A 22,754-nucleotide genomic window follows, 5' to 3' on the forward strand; every position below is an offset into this window, starting at 1 on the left:
TTGTTTATATATACGTGGTAAACGTAATCAGAGAAATATATTTGATGACTGATAGATTTGGAGACCAACAGAATTACTTTGAGTACTAGTTGCAAAAGACGCATACCGATGTTGCATTTCTAATATCTAGGCACCTTCCGGAACTTCATTGTTCCTCTAGTACCAAAAAATTTCTTTCTTCTGTAAAATATGCTTCGCCATGCGTCGACTTTTCGTGCTTACCATAAATTAACATTTTAGCGCTTTGGAATTAAGTATGATTGTTGATTTGTTTCCTTTTCTTTCCCTTGCAGCTAGCACAAAGCACGATCTCAAAATCCAAATGGCTGATGATTGCTGAAGAAGGTTTCGATATCAATAACATTCTCGCTGGCTCATTCATCCCTTTCAATACAGAGTTTGTGTTAGCCTTGCGTAAAGGAGAAATTTACAATGTTAGTGAAATATATCAAGTTTCTCCCGAACTCTCTTTAACTACAGTGGCCCTTGGTGAATGGGATCCTAAGAGGAATCGCAGCTGGAATATACCGAGCATGTACAGACGTAGGACCGACTTACAGGGCGTTACTTTAAATGTTACAACTTTGGAGGTATGTATAGCCGTAAGTTTTCATTGGTTCTTGTTAAAGCTGTAGCTACTTTTAGTCAACTAGTTGCTACAAAGTCTGAATTGAAGTAGTTTAAATTAAAGCTTAGGTTTTCATATGCAGTATATTTGGAACCTGCAGTAAACATACGAGATTTAAATAGTTTAAGTGGCTTACGAGAACTATTAAATACCCCATTAATTCTAAGACATTAACTTTCGTAGCTTTTCTTTCAGAAGAGAATCTTAAGTTATTCGGTTCTTATGTGGTTATAATTAAATTATACGTGGTGTCTCGAAAACGCTATATAGAATTCCAACCACTTCTGTACACCTCTCGAGAGGTTAATTACATAGGACACTTAGAGGAGATCAATTTAAAAACGATAGGTTATTTCTCGTTCAACACTTAACAGAGAAGGTAGTTCTCTAGAATGCCTGGCACCTATATTCATATTTAGACCGCACTGACAAAATAGACCCACAGATTTGTAGTGTCTCGGACTGTCACGATTTTCCTTGTTTTCTCTAGCTGTAATGCTTGTGGTATTATTCTTGTCAATATTTTTTGCAGCATTTCCTATAACACATCAAATTATTCTTCTCTTTTTTATGCTGTTTTTGTGTGATAAGAAAAGTATGGCTAAAAACAGGCAGTTAAATCCATTAAAAAGGTCTGCTATAACAGCCATGACAACAAAATATTAAAGCCGGCCGGAGTGGCCGAGCGGTTCTAGGCGCTTCAGTGTGGAACCGCGCGACCTCTGCGGTCGCAGGTTCGAATCCTGCCTCGGGCATGGATGTGTGTGCTGTCCTTAGGTTAGTTAGGTTGAAGTAGTTCTTAGTTCTAGGCGACTGATGACCTAAGAAGTTAAGTCGCATAGTGCTCAGAGCCATTTGAACCATTTTTGAACAAAATATTAACACTTAATGGCCAAGGATGAATATAACAGTAAGCTGCGTTATGACTGTCACATATCGGTATGTGTTGCTGTTTCATTTTCTGCCACTATTTCGTGGTTATTTTTGAGCGTACTGGCGTGTGTGCTTAGGAGGAAAGCTTTGCGTTTTTCTCACTACGAATGTGTGTTCCCAGTGTGGTCTTAGTTCCTGTTTGTAGGCATGTGGCGGTTAATAGGTCTCATAAGGAGATACGAGCTTTCCCAGGAATGGGACAGTTTTTGCGGAAGTAGGGTCGTGGACTGCTCCGTGCTTTGTTGGCAGAGCCTGCACCTCAAGGCAGAGGACGCCGTGCCGCCACTGCCGACCCCAGAGAATAATTGAGCACGGCCTTTTTGCCTTTTTTCTGCGCACATCAAAGGACGGAATGCGGCTACGCCACCAAACCAGTCTGCGAAAGTCAGTTATTTTCGCTCCAAAATTTTGGTGTAGTCAATAGAATGAGTCGCCTTCCACCACTGCGTTTGGCATGAAGAAGCTGACCAGTCGAGGAGACACTGGTCCACAGGAGTACCTATATCGTGTTTGTTAATGTGTGTTTTGTATGCGAAGAGTGGCAAGTTTCTTCTGTGTTCCCCTGTCTTTTTTCTTAAATAAGCGATATTCTTATTTGTCACATTGGCAACAAAATTGAGTCATCCCCTCCAAGAAGAGTCTTTTTTTGTGAGCAGTTGAGGGTTTTGAACTAAGATTCCGGATGATTCATCTTCCAGGCACCATCTGATACGTTGGTCGGTGCACGCTGGCTGATATGGGGGAAATGTAAGAGTCGCAATTGAGGTAGTGCGATCCATATTCTGAGCAGTTCGCTACTTACTTAATTTGTCACACAACTTCTGTCACTTAATTGCTTATAATATGCCGTCTCCTCCTGTCTCGTTAGGTATGAATTCGTGAGCTGTTCAGATGAAGAGATCTCGTTACCTTTACTCGGTAGAGTCAGCCAGATAATTTGGTAACTTTCCACAGTATTGGCGCCATTTTGTAATTTCATTTGAGATTTTAGAGAACTTTACTCTGGGCTAATTTTATTTATATTATGTCAGTCATTATGACCTAACTTAGATTTCAAGATCCTCTGTCCTACAACTTTCCGATGGTCAGGTGACGCATAAGCAATAAATATAATCTACTGTAGCCCTGGGCTGCTGATCACACTGTGACGCTGAATTTAGTTGTGCATAGAGACAAAACTCAACAATCAATTCGTTAAAAATTCAGGGAAGGGGACGAGCATTGCATTCGCTCATCTTGTATGCTTATAGATTTGTTTATTGATCAGAGAGTGTAGTTTCGATTTCCCCTTGGTCTATAATTGACCGGAACTTTCAAAACATGGCTCTGAGCATTATGGGACTTAACTTCTGAAGGTCATCAGTCCCCTAGAACTTAGAACTACTTAAACCTAACTAACCTACGGACTTCACACACATCCATGCCCGAGGCAGGATTCGAACCTGCGACCGTAGCGGTCGCGCTGTTCCAGACTGAAGCGCCTAGAACCGCTCGCCCACCCCGGCCGGCCGACCGCAACTTTCAAAGTGCGGATACAAAAGGCGCAGAAACCAATGACCCGCAGGAACTATGCCGTCTTCACAATTCAGACAATACTGATTGTCACAAACTAATTTTTAAAAATTCGTATAACTTACTTTATATGTGACAGAGGTGAAATATCTCGTAGCACTGATCAGATTTTCCGCTATCAGAATCCTTGAAAACTGTGCCGCTTACAATCACATTGGTATTCACAAAATATTTTTAAAAATTTCTATAACTTGCGTTATTGGTGACAGACGTGAAATTTCGCGCAGCACTGATCAGACGATTTTGCGCTAGCGGAATCCTTGGAAGTTGTACTGCGCACAACCCGATTAGCGACGTACTCGTATTGATATAAACATGTGGTGAAAAGAACTGAAGATAAGAAGTTGTATGTAACTCAGTTTCAATCGGTTTTAAGCGTGTTTCTTCTCAGAATACCTGACAATGAAAGGAGAAAATCCCCGGAGAGATGTGTGCTCCAATATTATGCCGAGGGAAACCTGTATTGGCGATAGCTGCCATGATGAATAAAATAGATCTCCTATAGCTTTAGCGCAGGCATGAGCAAACTTTGGTAGCCCGCGGGCTTGATTCACGTGCTTACATAAACTGGCGGACCGCCTCGTCACTTGACGCGACAATAGCGCTCCTAGCGCATTAAGGCAAAGCTATAGCGCCAGTGACGTTAATGTTGATAGGATAAATCACCAATAGCGACCCTTTCTCACCATACCACGGCAACAAATTATGCCTCAAAATACACGTTTTTGGGAGTACGTTCATTTCACGTCCACCCGATCTTCAGATGTTTACATTTACTAACGTGTCGTTCAAATGTGTGTGAATTCCTAAGGGACCAAACTGCTGAGGTCACCGGTCCCTAGACTTACACACTACTTAAACTAACTTATACTAAGAGCAACACACATACCCATGCTCGAGGGAGGACTCGAACCTTCGGCGGGAGAGGCCGCGCAATCCGCGACATGGCGCCTCTAACCGCGCGGCCACTCCGCGTGGGTAACGTGTCGTGAAGACTGTTTCTTTACTTAAGACGTTTTAAAAAACCTTACGTTACAAAATTCTACAACGTCGTTAGTAAAGAAACAATGTTCACGACACGTAAATAAATGTAAACATCTGAAGATGAGACGTCAGACATCATGAGATGTATCGTGGAAAAATAAATGAACTTAAAATTAACTAATACTTACAAAAACAGTCTTAATCACAATTTATTTATTACGGTGACTGGTTCCGATCACTACTGTGGTTATCTTCAGACCAATGAGGAAGAACGTCCTTCTGGTGGTAAATTACTAGTGGTAGTGATTTACCACCAGAAGGACGTTCTTACTCATTGGTCTGAAGATGACCACAGTAGGGGTCGAAACTGGCCCCCTTAATTTGTCTGTTTTGATAGTAAGTATTTGTAACACATTGATCACTTTTTACTTCCACAATGTATTCAAAAGCAATTAAAATTAACTGATTGCAGCTAACTGAATATCGATTAACTTCAGTTTCAACCGTCGCAGTATTGTAATACAGTGGTAAGCCAAAACATTACGGCCACTGTCCACCTCGACGTAGGCTGCCTCCTGATTGCGTCGAGGGCACGTGACACAGTAACAAAAGTACGTAAGCGGAGCAGATACGGGCGGCGGAACACTCTAGCGAAGATATGGGCAGAAATAGGGAAATCCATTGAGATAAGCGACTTTGACATTATTATTACGCAGGGCCTGTGGATGAATATCTCGAAAACGGCAAAGCTGGTCGAATGTTCACGTTCTACTGTCGCGATCATCTACGGAAAGAGGGAGGACAATGAAACTACCACAACGCTCTAAACGATTTGACGTCCACGACTCTTCATAGAACGTGGGGTTCGGAGGCTTTTCTGCTTGGTAAAGTAGGATAGATGGTGATCTGAGGCATATCTGTTGAAACAGCACAATGCTGGTGCACGCAAAATGTTTTGGAGCACACCGTTCATTGTACATTGTTGAACATGGAGATCTGAAGCAAACCACACCTACGTGTTCACATGTTGACCCGGCGACATCGTCAGTTGCGACTGCAGTGGGCACGGGACCATCGGGATTCGACTGTCGATCAATTGGAATGTGTCGGCCTTTCGGGGGAATCACATTTGTGCGACACTCGGTCGCTGGTTGTCTCCACAAACGCCGTCTCATCGATGTGAATGGCGATTCGGAACGTGCAGCGCGCCACGGACACAGGCTAGTGTGAACAGTATTATGCTGTGGGAGACATACTCCTGCGCTTGCATGGGACCTGTGGTAGTAACTGAAACCACTCTTACAGCTGCGAACTACCTGCATCCAATCATGCTTAATGTCTTCCCCGACGGCGATGTCATCTTTCAGCAGTATAACTGTCCGTGTCTCGGAGTCAGAACCGTGCTACAGTGGTTTGATGAGCAATGTAGTGAACTCATGTTGATGTCTCGGTGACCAAATTAGCCTGATGAAACCATATGGAACCCATCTGGGTCGCTATCGGGAGCCATCACAGCGTACGCAAATCAGCGCCTTTTATTTATGCTGGTAACATGACCTGCGCGTAGACATCTAATGCCACATAGCTCCACAACCCCACCAACAAATTTTCGAATCCCTAATACGCATAATCAGTAATGCGTTTCGTGCTAAAGACGGACAAACAACCTATTAAGGAGGTGGTCATAATGTTTTGGCTCATCAGTATATGTCCACAACGTACAAAAATTATTTGATGATGTTAATACGTAAATATCCGAACATGTGTCCCGGGCGGAACCCAGAGCGAGCACCTCGGCCTCTCCCCCACGACTTTTTTCCGGGGCCCGGACTGAACCAATCGCGGGCCGGATCCGGCTCGTGAGCCACCAGTTGCCCACTCGTGCTGTAGCAGATGGAATAGTTAGGCGTCTTATGCCATTGTGATGTCTTCGATTTTTTCCACTGGTCTTGTGTGCACAAGATGGACAAGACATCGTGAGGCGCTAAAGTCGTGTATGAGCTAGGCTTTGCACAGACCACCATGACAAGAGTTTTACAGTGCATACCTCGATTGAGGCAGAACGCAGAGAGAAGTGCTGCAGCCACAAAGTTTGGACGATAAGTGGCGCCGCCGACTAGCTTGGGTTGTAACAGCAAGTGGTTGAGCCTCAGTGCAGCTGATTACGTCCAAGATCATTGATGGACGAAAACAATAAGTAGTCATGTCAGGAACAAGGTCAGTGAAGCAGACATTCTGACTTTTGGAGGCTATATCGCTACGACAAGGTACAAGTTCATTGACAAAATCGTGAGGCAATGGATCTTTCCTGACAAGGATGTAATTTATGGGATACCCCAGAATTCATGAGTGGAAATGGAATCCTTAGTTGGTCTCTCAGGGCTTTCACGGGGTTTGTTCACCTAGAGCTCCACGCAGGCGAGATGTATTACAAGCACGACAATTTACCGCCACATCTCTTTCGAGCTATGCTAGAATGGTCCAATGAATATTCCACATAAAGAGGCTGTCCTGCAGCCCGAAATGACTTACCCGCCACCCTATCAAGAACACATGGAAGTCTGATGAGCAGTATGTGCACGTCTATGATCTTGCGCCGATCAGTATCCGTGACGTTTGGGTGAGTGATGAATTGTTGTGTGTTAATATGACTCCCTGTTGTCTCCACTGCTTTGTGGATCACATACTACGATAAACATAGAAGGAGAAAAATGGCAGTTTGTAGCGGAAATGGGCTCTGGCCATGACCCCTGTCACGTGTAGTGAAATACCAACTGCGTTATCCCGGTTCGCCTCGTAGCCCAGCTCGAAGCTTCAGCTTCCCTGCAGTTCCTTACCATTACTTCCAAAGTCACAGTCCTATTTGCACAATTCTGAGGGACAATTCTGAGGGACAATTCCCCCGAAAAAACTAACCATAGTGACACAGATGTTAAGGGCATAATTAATTTAACTCTATAATAGAATCCGAGACCAAACTCCACGGTGCGCTGCTGCAGACGAGATTGTATTATGTAGCACCAGCAAAGCTGGTGTGGAGTGCAAACTGTAAGACTGGAGGCAAGCACTGGAGGACAGAAGGCTTAAAATCAGTAGAATGAGAAAGCAGTATTTATAAGTGGGAAACGTGTGAGGTGACTCAGTCGCAATGAATGGGCAGAGCCTAAAGAGGGTAGATCACGTCAAATACCTGGTATCAGCTGTGACAAGTACTAGAAATCTGGATTCTGAGATAGATCGCAGAAGGAAATCTGGATGGAGTTGGAAAAGGATGTCCGGAATCCAGTATGACAAAAATGTAAATATCAAAGTCAAGGGGAAAGCATATAAGGCAGTCATAAGGCTAGCATTATTGTATAGAGCTAAGATATGGACAACAACTAAGAACCGGTACAACAGGCTAGATATAGCTGAGATTAAGATATTTAGGTGATTGTGTGGAGTCACCTATATGGACCGAATCTTAAATGGGAAATTATGAAGTACTGTAAAATTGGTAAAGTGTCGAAGAAAGTGCAGTGGTGTGTAGATAACATGAGAGCAGACCAAAGAGACGAGTGGTGTTTTAAGGTTATGGGGAGAAGCATGTGACGAACTGAATCTCCGGGTCGATATACGAGGCGTTATCCGAAAGTGCAAGGCAGGGGTATGAGGTCGAATCCCGATCCGGCGCCCTGTTATAGCTTGTAAGAAGTGTTCATCAGAATAAAAATTGTGAATTCTGAGGTTTTTTTAGAGTCCTGGCAGAGAGGAATCAACTATTATAGCCCGCAGCATTCGATGAAGACGACGAGGACTGTCGTCGAAATATTTTGCATACAAATTGAATCGTCACCGTATCTGGACACCAGAAAGCAGGCAGAACATCAAAGTTTCTGAGCTAGCCTGTAACTTACAAGAACTAGAGGGAATGAGTTGCAAAATTACTTCTTCATGAAAAACTCTTTCATTTTAATTCACATAATACTTTATAAATGTTTAATGTGTTCGTATTTAAATAATTTTTAGGTTTTAACAAAATTTCTGCTGCTTTTCTAACTTAAAGAAACAAACTGTTAACATCAGTCTTTTTGTTCATGTCTTTCTCTAGTATTCTCCAATGTTAAAGCTGAACGAAAATGGCATTGGTGGTTACTTTGGCATTGTTTGGACCCACCTCGAGAAAACACTAAATTTCAAGTGAGTATGAAATTGGATTAACTTAAAGTTGTCAGTATCTTTATTTCAGACTCCTTTCCATTGACTATATACGTCAACGTTTCGTTTTTACACGTTATTTATTAACTCCTAGATAATTTTTGGTTTCATATTGCTGAAGGTCATACTATAATCAAATAGAACAGTTGGATTAATGTCAAAAACACGGTAGACTACTATAGAGTTTTATAGCAACTTGAAACTATTTTAAGAATATTCAAGAAAGCCCCTTTTTGGACGCGTTTTTCTGATAGTAGATGTATTAACCCAAATAGTTCCTCATACGTCATAACAGACCGTAAATTATATATTTCGCACTCAAGTTAAAATAAAAGTTTAAGGTGAAAAATAATGTCCCATAATCGAATATATCGTTTACATATATTTCCCGATGTATGTCTTCGATAAGACCATCTGAGAAAAATTGCAATATTGAAAAATATTCATATACCCATGAATACGAGTACGTCTCTCATATAGAAAACATTTCACAGTGATTATTTATTGTTATAGTCAGTTTGAGGGTGTAATGAGACCAATTTGTTATAGTATCTGTATCCTTAGCGAGAATCAAATAAGTATAAAATTGTAGATTTCTTAAAAAATAATATTACTGCGTCTAAGCAGCCCTCGTTGCTTCCTAGAAGCTTTTACAGGCAATTGATTCCCGTAGTTCATTTTAAATGTTTACATTTTCTCCTAACAACTACTAGAATTAGGTCATTTTGTTACTACAACGGGTATCTAAAAATACGAAACTGATCTGCTTTCCCTTCCATTTGTTTCCTAAATAGAGCTTGATGAGAGAAGTAACTGTCCACCATGTCTTCGCAATACAGATGCTACAATGTCAGCACCTAGATAAGAAAAAGCAGGTGTAGTGATGTGATGCTCAATAATTTCATCACCTATTGAGAGTAAATTGTATGGACGTCCTCGAAGGACCTATTACTTGCTGAAATTCATTTTTGACGAGGCGTGGTACCTTCATATTTCCTTGGATCCCACTTTAAGACTTAATGCGACAGATGACAAAATAAATAACACAAGTAGGCACATCAAATGGACGAGTCGACATTTGCTGATTATGATCTTGCTATCAATGGGACGCTAAAATTATTCAGTAACGAACTCCCTGTAACAACATGAAGAGCAATGTTGGTTTCATGCATAATATACTTCTCCGCTGATCTGGCACCTGCACCCGCTGAAAATGAGTGTGAAATGAGATCAGTTAGAACTGTGGAGGGACCAGTGACCTTGATATCTAAATAAACTCAAGAATTTGCACCGTTGCTCACATTTAAACAGTGTCATCAGAGCAGCGACGGACATCGGATGTAGACGACGTACACACGCTCGTTGTGATCAATACTGTAAATTCTTCAGTTCAACCATAAAATTAGGCTTGTAGATTCGAGATCCATCATGACGTGTGGGTACATTAACACTGGGACTGTTTTTATGGAGGTTGACAATTTATTGACGTGTTTAATAGTAAAACAGAGGTTCTTTCGGGATTAATAGTTACAAGATATAACGTTGTGTCAAAGTGATGTATCGGTAGCTGAAGAGGACAATAAATACAACTAGACATCTACAAAAAATAATACATTAATAAGCTTATTTACAACAGGTACACTATAATGGAGATATACAGGGTGAGCCACCTAACATTACCGCTGGATATATTTCGTAAACCACATCAAATACTGACGAATCGAATCCACAGACCGAACGTGAGGAGAGGGGCTAGTGTAATTGGTTAATACAAACCATTAAAAAATGCACGGAAGTATGTTTTTTAACACAAACCTACGTTTTTTTTAAAATGGAACCCCGTTAGTTTTGTTAGCACATCTGAACATATAAACAAATACGTAATCAGTGCCGTTTGTTGCATTGTAAAATGTTAATTACATCCGGAGATATTGTAACCTAAAGTTGACGCCACTCCTGCGCTGTTCGATCGTGTGTATCGGAGAGCACCGAATTTCGTAGGGATCCAAAGGGAACGGTGATGGACCTTAGGTACAGAAGAGACTGGAACAGCACATTACGTTCACATGCTAACACCTTTTAATTGGTCTTTTTCACTGACGCACATGTACATTACTATGAGGGGTGAGGTATACGTACAATTAATTAGTACAAATAATTAGTGCTGCGTGTTTTTAGTTCAAATGGGTGAAGTAGTGTAAGGAAATTATTAGCTGAAAAACGTTTATAGCCCAACGAAGAGGTTTGGTAGCTGTGGTGGGTGTTTTCTAGACGTATCAAAACCGCACTTCTTTGGTGGAATATGCTCACTGGAAAAACGTTGGGTAAATTGTACTGACCTCTAATGTAACCAAAAACAGATGTATGTTTACCTAAATAAACAGTGTTCCCTAGCCAGGGTGAGAAAGATTCACAATGCTCTCGTAACAATTTAATTTGTCGCGATAATTTAGCATAAAATAAGAGCTGCATACCATCGAAAGTATTCAGTCTGGCGCAAGGGTGTACTGCACACATCTCTGAGGAATAAACGTAATTATATCTTCATACTGCAGTTGCTGCCTTTACTTGTGTGTTGCTCCTCGATTACCGCAACCGTTAAGTCTGTGATCTTCGTTTTGGGTCCATTGGGTGTGAAAGCCTCCCATGTATGTGTACGGTACTTACGAATTTGAAATATTTTTTAGTCTAAAAAATTGTTATTCATACTACGTATTTTTATTTTTCACGCTGCCAACTTTTTTCATAGTAAATAATTTAAGGACTACATAAATAATTGATAGGGGATTATAACTAACGAAACTTTTCCTTTGCTTTATTTCAGGAGCAGATTTAAACGACCTCCTGATAACGCCTGGGGGACAATGGACGAAAATGGGACGTGGGATGGGATGATAGCGTTGCTGTTGAGTGGAGAGGCTGATGTAGGTGTCAATGCCTTTACGCTGACGAAAAGTCGCTTAACTGCTGTTGATTTTAGCTCTCCCGTCATCTACACAAGGTGAGTAGGGAGATTTGACATGTACCACGTCAAAACTGGTTATGATGTGATAGACATTACAGTATGTATGGGTAAGTATCAGCTTATGCATCAAAAGGTTCGGTATTCTCAGTCGGTCTTCGGATTTTTTCTGCCACCTTTTTTTCGCTCCTGGAAATGATTAATATTTCAGAAAAATGCCAGGTAGCATCGTCATTCACGGTTCATATTAAACCGTAGATCTTCGTACAACTGGCTGGTGTATAGTGCCAGCTCGTGGTCCCTCCAGTGGTGGGTGGATTGGGCAGCAGAGGCAGTAATGGCTGCTGGCCTGCTTCCAAAGCAATGGGGGAAGAGTGACTGGGGCAAGCAGGGTCAGACCCTACTCTCTGGAAGGGCTGGTGACGAAGGCGTGTCTCTGCCCTGGGCATTGCACAGCAACAATGTAGGTTTGCACGGGACAGTGAACATAGTGATGGCTGGGAAGCTATGTGGCCCAGACTCAGATCCACAGCTCACTGGGAAGATAGCCATCAGCAGGTGTGAGACCTGGTGGGGACTCCTTGATGCGAATGTGTCAAGTTGACTGCAGACAGACTTAGCTCAGGCCGAGGCCTGCTGCTATTGACAGCAAAGTCGGATGGTTGTGGCTGACTGCTTGACCTTTGACTGCAAGCCGACTTCGTCTCGTCAGTAGTGGCTGGTATAGACTGCGTAGCTGGGCATACTGTGTACAGCTGCACACATCTGATACTGAAGGTCGCATTTAAGTGGTATATATGTGAGGTGGGCTGGGAATTTTTTCCCCAGTGACAATGATCCTGGTCTGTAAGTCGCAACAGTCGGGAGCAGCTGGCCATCACCGCTGGGAAATTATGACTCCATTCGCCTGGGTTTTCTATCTGTTCAGCTCCTTCAGAAGACATATTGGTGGTGTAAGGTGTCACAACTTTGGCTTTCAGGGATGCTGGCTGGCATCTTGCGCATTGTCTACAAACAGAATATGTGATCTTGTGCATACTGAATATGTGGTCTTGTGAAATGGCACGTAGCTATTGAGCTGACAGTCATTTCCCCCCTTATGATGTCGTACTGCTGAATCGATACAGAAGCTATTTGTTACCTGGGCTAGGCTGCGGTGCTACAGTCCTCTCCCCTACAAGACGTTCAGTCCCAGGTTGTGACCTGTTTACAATCCTGAAGAAAGAATCTTAATACGTTAGCTTATGGGTGCAAAGGACTAGTTATTAGTTTCTGGATTTGTAACAGGTGACCGTTGTTCCATTAGCTCTGGCATGATGTCGGTGCCCTGCTCGTGAATATTACGTCAGAGGGGCCAAACATCAATAGCCAGTTATTCGGTATAGCTAGTGCTACTATACTTGCTTGCAGATTCGGAATGATGATGCAAAAAATGGTCTCTGATAGTCAACATGTAGTGGTTGCTGGCCAGTGTTTGGCTAAATGAACACTAGATGTACATTTCAACCATTTCAGATTCCATAAATAATTTGATCAGTACACACAACAGAAACACAATCACGCCAAAACAACACGTTAGTGTACTCCTGAATATATTCATAAGAAATGGTCGCCTAACCAAAGGAGAAACCAATTTCAGATTTACCACTGTTATTCAAATTCAAAATCAATGTGGAGTCTTACTGCAATGTGTTTTGTGAAAAACAAAAAAAATAATGAAATTAATTGTGCGAGACCTTGATTGGCATCTTTAGGAAGACCGAAAGAAGCACAAAATCAGTTCTCCATCAGCACAATACACATTTTCATAAACAAGAGAACTGACCCCAGTGCACTTCACTTCCTAGATACACAAATAATAAGTTAAGCTGCGAGATGCTCAGAGTGCAGACTCAAATATGCAACTAACTCCTCATTCTAGAGCAAAAAGCAGTACTTACATCTTAAGATTCCACCATCAGCACCGGACAAAGGTTAGGGAGCGTATGATCGTCGGAATGGAACAATTTCCAGGAAACAAGTATCGAAATGCCAACATCTTTGAACTCAACCCTAACTTCCTTTCGAGAGGTGGTAGCAACTTGCAACCAGTGTTACGAATACGAATGTGCCTCGAAGCATGAAAATATAGGGAAACGGTGCAGACGTTTCCCTGATATGGCATACAATAGGCATAGACAATTTCTAAGGCACTGTGTTTTAATGGTCTTTTAATGTTGGCTGACGAAGCATGCTGTGTCTAGAAAAGGGGGGCAGTAGACAGGATTTCCCAAACAGAAAATATCTTTGAGAAGATACTAAATTTCTCATATTTCAAGGCAACAGAAAGACAGGATTCTTGTTGACATCCATGCTGAACAGATACTTGCTACATGTCAAGTAGGCAGTTTGGGCTAAGACTCCATTGCGGATGTGCGTCAAGGATTAACTGTGGGGAAACTACAACTTCACAATGTGCCAAACAGGCTCTGCGGGCCACCCAAGAATTGCCACCTAGGTTGAGCAAAGCCTTCTTTCTACAACTCCACAGTAGACGTGGGATGTCCTGGAAACCGCAGCTTCCTGTGAGAACCTTTCAGCCACTACCCAGAAGTCAGCACTGCCCACTTTATATATGAAACAAAATGTAACTGAATTAAGAAGCGATCTGTATTAGTCATGTTACATCACCTCCTCGCCCCTTAATAAAAATGTATGCTATCTTTTTTAGGTTAGCTACATTCGTTCGTCACTTGGTTTGGGCATTGGCGAAAAATTTACCGATGCTACAACTGTGAGAGAAACTTAACAGTCTTCCTACTGGAAATTAATACTGGCTAGACAGGTTATGGTTGATGTGATTTTTTTTTCAATAACCTGTTGTTGTTGTGGTCTTCAGTCCAGAGACTGGTTTGATGCAGCTCTCCATGCTACTCTATCCTGTGCAAGCTTCTTCATCTCCCAGTACCTACAGCAACCCACATCCTTCTGAATCTGCTTAGTGTATTCATCTCTTGGTCTCCCTCTACGGGCCGGCCGCGGTGGTCTAGCGGTTCTAGGCGCTCAGTCCGGAACCGCGCGACCGCTACGGTCGCAGGTTCGAATCCTGCTTCGGGCATGGATGTGTGTGATGTCCTTAGGTTATTTAGGTTTAAGTAGTTCTAAGTTCTAGGGGACTGATGACCACAGATGTTAAGTCCCATAGTGCTCAGAGCCATTTGTATCTCCCTCTACGATTTTTACCCTCCACACTGCCCTCCAATGTTAAACTGGTGATCCCTTGATGCCTCAGAATATGCCCTACCAACCGATCCTTTCTTCTAGTCAAGTTGTGCCACAAACTCCTCTTCTCCACAATTCTATTCAATACCTCCTCATTAGTTATGTGATCTACCCATCTAAACTTCAGCATTCTTCTGTAGCACCACATTTCGAAAGCTTCTATTCTCTTCTTGTCTAAACTACTTATCGTCCACGTTTAACTTTCATACATGGCTACACTCCATACAAATACTTTCAGAAACGACTTACTGACACTTAAATCTAAACTCGATGTTAACAAATTTCTCTTCTTCAGAAACGCTTTCCTTGCCATTGCAATTGCATTCAATAACATAAAAGACAGGAAATTTCTGTAAGCCATGTCTTCTGCTTATGTAAATAACAGAAACATAATAATTCTACGATACATTGAACAGTTATGACCTTGACAAAAATTAATTGCCATGACATGTCAGGATAACGGCAAAACGGAGCACACTGGACTCGCATTCGGGAGGACAACCATCCTGATTTAGGTTTTCCGTGATTTCCCTAAATCGCTTCGCTAAATCGTTTTGAAAGGGCATGGCGGATTTGCTTCCTCATCCTTACCTAATCCGATGTGACCGACGACCTCTCTGTTTGGTCCCCTTGCCCCAAACCAACCAACCAACCAACCAACCAACCAAACAACCAAAACGGCAAAATAAAAAATACGTTTAACTTTTTAACTGTGGCTGAAATGACAGAAGCGTTTGTGTAGGAAGAGACATACAACTAAATATACAAGTTTGCCAAAAGGAATCAATTGCTTAATAAAAATCATATCCCCAAAGGAAAAGGCTTGCTTTTAAAGAATTAACTTTGTGAAATTGAGGAAAGTGCCTGTGCAAGAAAAAACTTATGACTAAGTATACAAACAATTAATTGTTTAATAAAATTAAACGCTAGCAAAATGGCACGTGAAAATGGTTTAGTTTAAAAATTTAACTTTGTGAGTGTCCAAGTCAGCTCAGACGGATTCTAACACAGTAACGTAATCTTTTCACCCCACTCATCACTATGTAATGACAGACTCGTCCCCTAAAGAAGATCTATACTAAGAGCACAATTTTTACATTAGCACGTAACATTAGGTATCATATAATTCACTTTACAGCCTTTGACAAAACAGAGAACACCACAAATAAATGGAATGTTTCCATAGATGCATTGCTTTGAATTTAACGTTTTTAAAAGGAGAATCCTCTAGAACCGAGGCGTGCAAAACTATTCAGTTCGCTTTACAACGTGCTGTTTATCATAACAACAAACAAAACATATTATTTAAAATTGTCTCCTTCTCGACGTAATCAACGAAAATGATTGTGGCATGACAGTTCCAACCATTCTGTGATTTTTGGCTTGTTGGTGTAGTTCACTGACTTTCTGGCGGCTTACTGCAGACAGGTCGCTGCAGTTTTGTCGTTAGTTGCTTTAACAGCGCGACTTGATGATAGTGATCTCGGTACTCAGTGCGGGCCCCAGCAGCTTGTCCGTCTTCTCATCTGCCTTTTGCTTGCTCTGACATCTATTTCTCTAAAGTGCCCCTTTGTGCATACCACGTCTAACATTTTCTGCCAACATGGAAAGAGATTCTTATAAGCATATTTGTAATTGAATACAGACTTTTATGTAACCAGTTGGTAATCATATGAGAAATTTGATTATATCTGATTCTAAAAGCAGGAAGTGAGTATAACAGTAAAATTTTAAGTAAGAGTTGTAATGCTTAACCCCACAGTTAATTTATTTAGTGGAATTTGCAACATGATCAACATGGTTTGTAAGGTTTTGTTTTATTACGTGCAAAAAATTTTAGTCTGTCGTCAACTTTTATATCATGTGAAGTGCTACCCCCGAAAGGTAACATTCAGAATTATATTTCTCTCCTTGGCCCTCTTTTATTGTGTTTTTCGTCCTAGAAATTATGTTGGTGAGACATGTGCTTGCGCAGAAGGTTTGTTCAGGGTAGCGAAATGAAGGCAAAAACAAATTGTTCCTGCTGCCAGTAGTAACAGTTCAAACTGGCATGGAGAACAAATATAGTCCCTACCACGAACAAAAATCAAGGTCGCCCTATGCTCTCGTGAAAAACTGGCGTCTAGCACTTTATCTAGAACATTTAATAAAACAAGCATTATATTCTTGCACTACAGGATTACCGTACCACGTGCTTCATGGTCGATAAAAACAACCGCATTTTTAACACACAAGCAGCTTAAAAAAATGGTTCAAATGGCTCTGAGCACTATGGGACTTAACATCTGTGGTCATCAGTCCCCTAGAACTTAGAACTACTTACACCTAACTAACCTAATGACATCACACACATCCATGCCCGAGGCAGGATTCGAACCTGCGACCGTAGCAGTCAAGCAGCTTAGCAATAAGATTTACATAATACCAAATGAAGCCTAAACACTGTCAAGGATACTGGGGCAGGTGTGCCTATTTCCAGCCCATAAACTTTTACTACAAGTTAGTTACGGCAAATGAATCTAAATGCTTAAGGGATAGGGGCGTAAATTACAAGTTACGAGTAGGTAGATCTAAACAAAAACTTACACTTACCAGACGCAAATAAACTCTACTGAATGAAAGTCTTTATGTTCGAGATCTGGTGCGTGCCTGGTGTGGTTTTTGTGCGTAGCGTTTGCAGGACTGTCACATTTCTGAAAACTAGTTGCTTTATGAAAAAGTGCCCAAGATACAGAGAAAACAGTTTGCGCAACTTATTTTCCAATTTGCAGGACAGATGGTGACTCCTCACAAGTAACTTTTGGCCCACTTAGAAAAATTACTTCTTTCCACTCTTGGCGTTTCGTCTCTGTTTCTGTAACATCGCTTTCCTGATGTTTGCGATTGTTTCCTCTGTCGCCTATTTGTGTCTAGCCGGTTGCTGGACCAGAAACACCGCCACTTCCCGTCTTCAGGTCCCTTGTTCGTTAAGACTTTGATTGGTGCCATCTTCATGGAGTCGCGTGAGATGATTCAGTAGAAACTCATCCTTAAAGAAAACGTCCCAGGCGTCCTGCCGCTTGTTGCAGTCAACGTGACAGAGCTTCCCTAATTCTTGCATCACTCTCCCTGCTGTGTTTGACTGCAGATGTACTTTGCAGTGTATACAGTATTTCCTCTATTTTCTAGTTGTGCAACATTCATTTCCATTAACATGGAACAAACTATTTCTCATTGTCAGACAAACCGACCCTGACATATCCAACACTTCCTAGTAAATCTCTGGTGAATGCCTTAGCGATTGAGCTTTCCCTTCTCTTGTTGCGGCCAGTTAATCCTGCATACGTGTTGCCTACCTTCAACATCTGTACTTGGTACGGCCAGGCCAGTCCATTCGCCGATTACTGTCTCGTTCCATGAGCTCCTCCACATACGCAGGCCGTATCTTTTGATTCCACTGACTTAGAATCTTAAATATTTTATACCGCCGTAAACCTTAGCATTTGACATAAATTTCAACTTGATAGCTCTGCCTTTTCCTGAGAAAAAGGGGTCTTAGCAGACGATGGCACGAAATCCTAAAAATGAAGTGAAGGTCAAATGAACCCCTGAAAAGGCACACATAGGAAAGGTGTAAAGTGTCACAAATGCATTCACTGGGGAGTGTACAGTGTTCAAGAATTTGGAGGTCAGTACGCCCACGCAACATTATGTCTCCCACACTATAACACCTGGACCACGAAAACGATCATGTTAGACATTGCTGGACACACCCTCATATGGCGAGAAGTGTGAACGCGTAATTCACACAGGAAAACTCTCTAACACGATCGTTTTGGTGATACAGCTGTTATGCCATGAGGAGGTTATAATTTTACATGGGTGTACTTACTTCCAAATCGTTGAACATGGATTCTTATAAATATCTAGTCTTGAAACACATTCCTTTGCTTAAATAATATCTTAACGCTGATAATTTAATTAAGAAATGAAATTATATAGTCTGTGATATAAACAATGGAATCATTATCTTTTGAGGTTGAGCACGTCGCCATGACAGTTACACAGTATCAGATCTATATGCTGATTACTACTGGCTTAGAATAAAATAATTGTGTGTATGTTATTGGCAAACGTCTTTGGCATGTGGTAAGAAAAGTGTACAGGATTTCTCTCCTGAGAGCCATCAGGCGAATTTTCTCTGGTGTTCCGGCAAATGCTCGCAATTTCGTTTTCGCATTGTGTAGATGCAGCGAGCCCAAAGAAATACTGTTCATCACGCCTGTCATACGACAGTCGGTGCCGATGAGAAGCGTCGGTTTGTTTCCCGTTACAAGCACTCCGTCTTCAGGCCACAAGTGGCCCATCGGGACCATCCGACCGCCGTGTCATCCCCATCTGAGGATGGAGATAAGTGGGGCGTGTGGTCAGCACACCGCTCTCCCGGTCGTTATGATGGTTTTCTTTGACCGGAGCCGCTACTATTCGGTCGCGTAGCTCCTCAATTGGCATCACTGGGCTGAGTGCACCCCGAAAAATGGCAACAGCGCATGGCGGCCCGGATGGTCACCCATTCAAGTGCCAGCCACGCCTAACAGCGCTTAACTTCGGTGATCTGACGGGAACCGGTGTATCCACTGCGGCAAGGCCGTTGCCTTCCCGTTACAAACAAAATAGTTTTTTTAAGCGGAATTTTAAGTGCTCATCCGATAGAGCGGTCCCGAATTAGTGTATTTGTTTTATCGTTATGTGTGAACAAGGACAGTAAAACACGAAGAATGGCCAGTACTCTAGCAGCGATCTGAAGAGCTCTGCTGTCTGACGGCAGCAGTCAGCACGGGCCCGGGTGGTGCTATCGCTGCTGGAATGCTAGTTATTCTTCGTGTTTTACTGTCCCTGTTAACACAGATCGATAAAACAAATATCGCACTAGACTAATTTGGACCGCTCAACGGAATGGGCAATTAAAATTCCGCTTTAAAAATCTCGTTGCTCGTAACTGGTAACAAGTCGGCGCGTTTCATCGACACCGGGCGTAGCATGAAAGATGTGATTAGCAGTATTTGCTTGGTCTTTATTTTCTTTGTTTTGTTTTGCTTTAGGGCGCAAAAAACAAATGGGATCATATGCGCCCTTTGTCTGGGCTGATTCCAGCTACGAATTGCAAAAACTAAATTGCAAACATCTACCGAAACATCAGAAAAATGCGCCTGACGACCCATAGGAGAGGTGTCCTGTATAAGACAAGTTTAAGTACCGGGTGATCAGAAAGTCAGTGTAAAATTGAAAAATGAATAAATCACGGAATAATGTAGATAGAGAGGTACAAATTGACACACATGCTTGGAATGACATGGGGTTTTATTAGAACCAAAAAAATACAAACGTTCAAAAAATGTCCGACAGATGGCGCTTCATCTGATCAGAATAGCAATAATTAGCTTAACAAAGTAAGACAAAGCAAAGATGATGTTCTTTACAGGAAATGCTCAATATGTCCACCGTAATTCCTCAAAAATAGCTGTAGTCGAGGAATAATGTTGTGAACAGCACTGTAAAGCATGTCCGGAGTTATGATGAGGCATTGGCGTCGGAGGTTGTCTTTTAGCATCGCTAGAGATGTCGGTCGATCACGATACACTTGCGACTTCATGTAACCCCAAAGCCAATAATCGCACGGACTGAGATCTGGGGACTTAGGAGGCCAAGCATGACGAAAGTGGCGGCTGAGCACACGATCATCACCAAATGACGCGCGCAAGAGATCTTTCACGCGTCTAGCAAAATGGGGTGTTTCTTTTTTGGTTCTTACAAAACCCCATGTCATTCCAAGCATGTGTGTCAATTTTTATCTCTCTATCTACATTATTCCATGGTTTATTAAGTTTTCAAATTTATACTGACTTTTTGATCACCCGGTCGGTATATGGAGAAAAAACAGTCAAATTAAGTAATAAGAAACACTATACAATAGAAATAAATTTATTTTGAAAGATATGTAGTATTTCGTAATGTAGATGTACGCCTGATGCTAGTCTGGAAATTAATGAATATTATTTTTTTGGTAGCTTATTTCATTGGTGGTTAACGCATCTTTCCCACTATTTTTCTGCACTTACATTTTGACCAGAGTAACAGTATGTCTTCTGTTTCAGTATATGTATTTTCGTTGCGCTACAAAAAACTCGCGAGTTCGCGTGGACGGACTACGTGAGACCATTCAGCTCCTGGCTGTGGCTGGCTGTGTGTGTGTGCATGATGGGCCTATCGCTGTGCATGCCTCTGCTTCACCACGCAGGAAGGCTCGCCGGCACCTACGCTTACGAACCGCAGTGCCATAACCCTGTAATAAGCATTTTCTACGTATTTGGTATATTCTGCCAGCAAGGTGAGTACGCGACCTTAAACATTTTTACTAGAAACATGTCACTCTGTTTGAAAGAAAACCTCGAAGTTTTAATTCCAGGCCAGGTACTAGCATATGTTTTCTCGACGTGCCTAATTAATAGTATTATCCTGGGTTTTCCACCCGAATTGATGACTATTTTCGCGCACAATAAAAAAAAACCCTCCCGAACAGGCCACGAAGGCCCAACGGTGACGACCGGTTGCCGCGTCATCCTCAGCCCACAGGCGTCATTGGATGTGGATATGGAGGGACATATGGTCAGCATACCGCTCTCCCGGCCGTATGTCAGTTTAAGAGACCGGAGCCGCTACTTCTCAATCTAGTCCGGACACCAGTTAGCGGGCATTAATATGGGGTGTATCCACCATTCACCATTATGACAACTTGAACACATGAGGTGTCCGAATGTCTGTGGACGAATGAGAGCCCATTCTTCCTCAAGAGCCGGAACCAGAAACGGTAGTATAGTTGGACGCTGGGGTCTCGAGCGAAGTTGACTTTCTAACTCATCCCAAAGGTCTTCCATTGGGTTCATTTCGGGACTCTGGGTACGCTAGTCTATATCAGAACTGTTATTATCAACAAACTATTGCCTCATAGATGTTGCTTAATGACAAGATGCACTGTCACGCTGAACTGTTCCTCTCCTGAATGAGATTTTCACCCTGCAGCGGTGAGTGTGCTGATATGGAACTTCTTGGCAGATTAAAACTGTGTGCCGGACCGAGAGTAACTCATTCTGGAAACATCCACCAGGCTGTGGCTAAGCCATATCTCCGCAGTATCCTTTCTTCCAGTAGTGCCAGTTCTGCAAGGTTCGCAGAAGAGCTTCCGTGAAGTTTGGAAGGTAGGAGACGAGGTACTGGCAGAATTAAAGCTGTGAGGACGAGACGTGAGTCGTGCTTGGGTAGCTCAGCTGCCCGCAAAAGGCAAAGGTCCCGAGTTCGAGTCTCGGTCCGGCACACTGTTCCTCTATTGTTTGCAGAGCACAATTCTGTAAAATGAGTTCATATCCTTCCAGCTTACCGTTTTCTTAAGCCCAATAAGAAGCTCAGACCATAACTGCGAAAAACACCCTGATACTATATCACCTCATCCGCACTTCACTCTTGGTCCAACACACGATTTCAGGTAACATCCTTCAGGCATTCACCAAACCTAAAGGCTTCCGTCGGATTGCCACACGTTATAGCGTATAGCGTGATTTATGGCTGCAAATCGCTCGTTTCCATTTATCCACTACCCACTGGCGTCACTCTTTACGCCGTAGTTGACTACAGAAATTTCTCTTATTAGGATCCGGTCGACCGTTGTACCCCATTGTTTTTAACATTCGCTAGCCGGACTGCTGGTAGCGCTTTGGAGCTCACGCGTGATTCCTTCCTGTGATTTCACGCGATTTTTTACAAGCAGGCTCCGCAATGCTCGACGATTCCCGTCTGTCAGTACATGAGGTTTGTCTGTGGTGTGGTAGTGGTTAGTGTTTAACGTCCCGTCGACAACGAGGTCATTAGAGACGGAGCGCAAGCTCGGGTTAGGGAAGGATTGGGAAGGAAATCGGCCGTGCCCTTTCAAAGGAACCATCCCGGCATTTGCCTGAAACGATTTAGGGAAAGCACGGAAAACCTAAATCAGGATAGCCGGAGACAGGATTGAACCGTCGTCCTCCCGAATGCGAGTCCAGTGTGCTAGCCACTGCGCCACCTCGCTCGGTGAGGTTTGTCTGGTCTCGATTTAGCTGTAGTTGCTCCTTCACCGTCACATCACCAACAGTCGAGTTGGGCAGCTTTATTGGAGGTGAAATGTCTATAATGGATTTGTTACTCAGG

At 42.5% G+C, this 22,754-nt stretch overlaps 1 protein-coding gene and 1 pseudogene across 1 annotated transcript in view; one reads left to right on the forward strand and one right to left on the reverse strand.

Annotated features, from left to right (window-relative positions):
* Positions 1–301: 301 nt before the first annotated feature.
* LOC124556483 (probable glutamate receptor) overlaps positions 302–22,754 on the forward strand; it is a 127,260-nt gene continuing 104,807 nt past the window's right edge. Inside the window, exons 1-4 of the mRNA XM_047130438.1 lie at positions 302–590; positions 8,208–8,296; positions 11,139–11,315; positions 20,672–20,904. Coding sequence (XP_046986394.1) covers positions 330–590; positions 8,208–8,296; positions 11,139–11,315; positions 20,672–20,904 — 760 coding nt within the window. The 5' untranslated portion in view covers positions 302–329. The remainder of the gene's footprint in view (positions 591–8,207; positions 8,297–11,138; positions 11,316–20,671; positions 20,905–22,754) is intronic.
* Positions 19,055–19,172, reverse strand: LOC124557021 (annotated as a pseudogene).

Source organism: Schistocerca americana, chromosome X (assembly GCF_021461395.2).
Source record: "Schistocerca americana isolate TAMUIC-IGC-003095 chromosome X, iqSchAmer2.1, whole genome shotgun sequence".
NCBI lineage: Eukaryota > Metazoa > Arthropoda > Insecta > Orthoptera > Acrididae > Schistocerca > Schistocerca americana.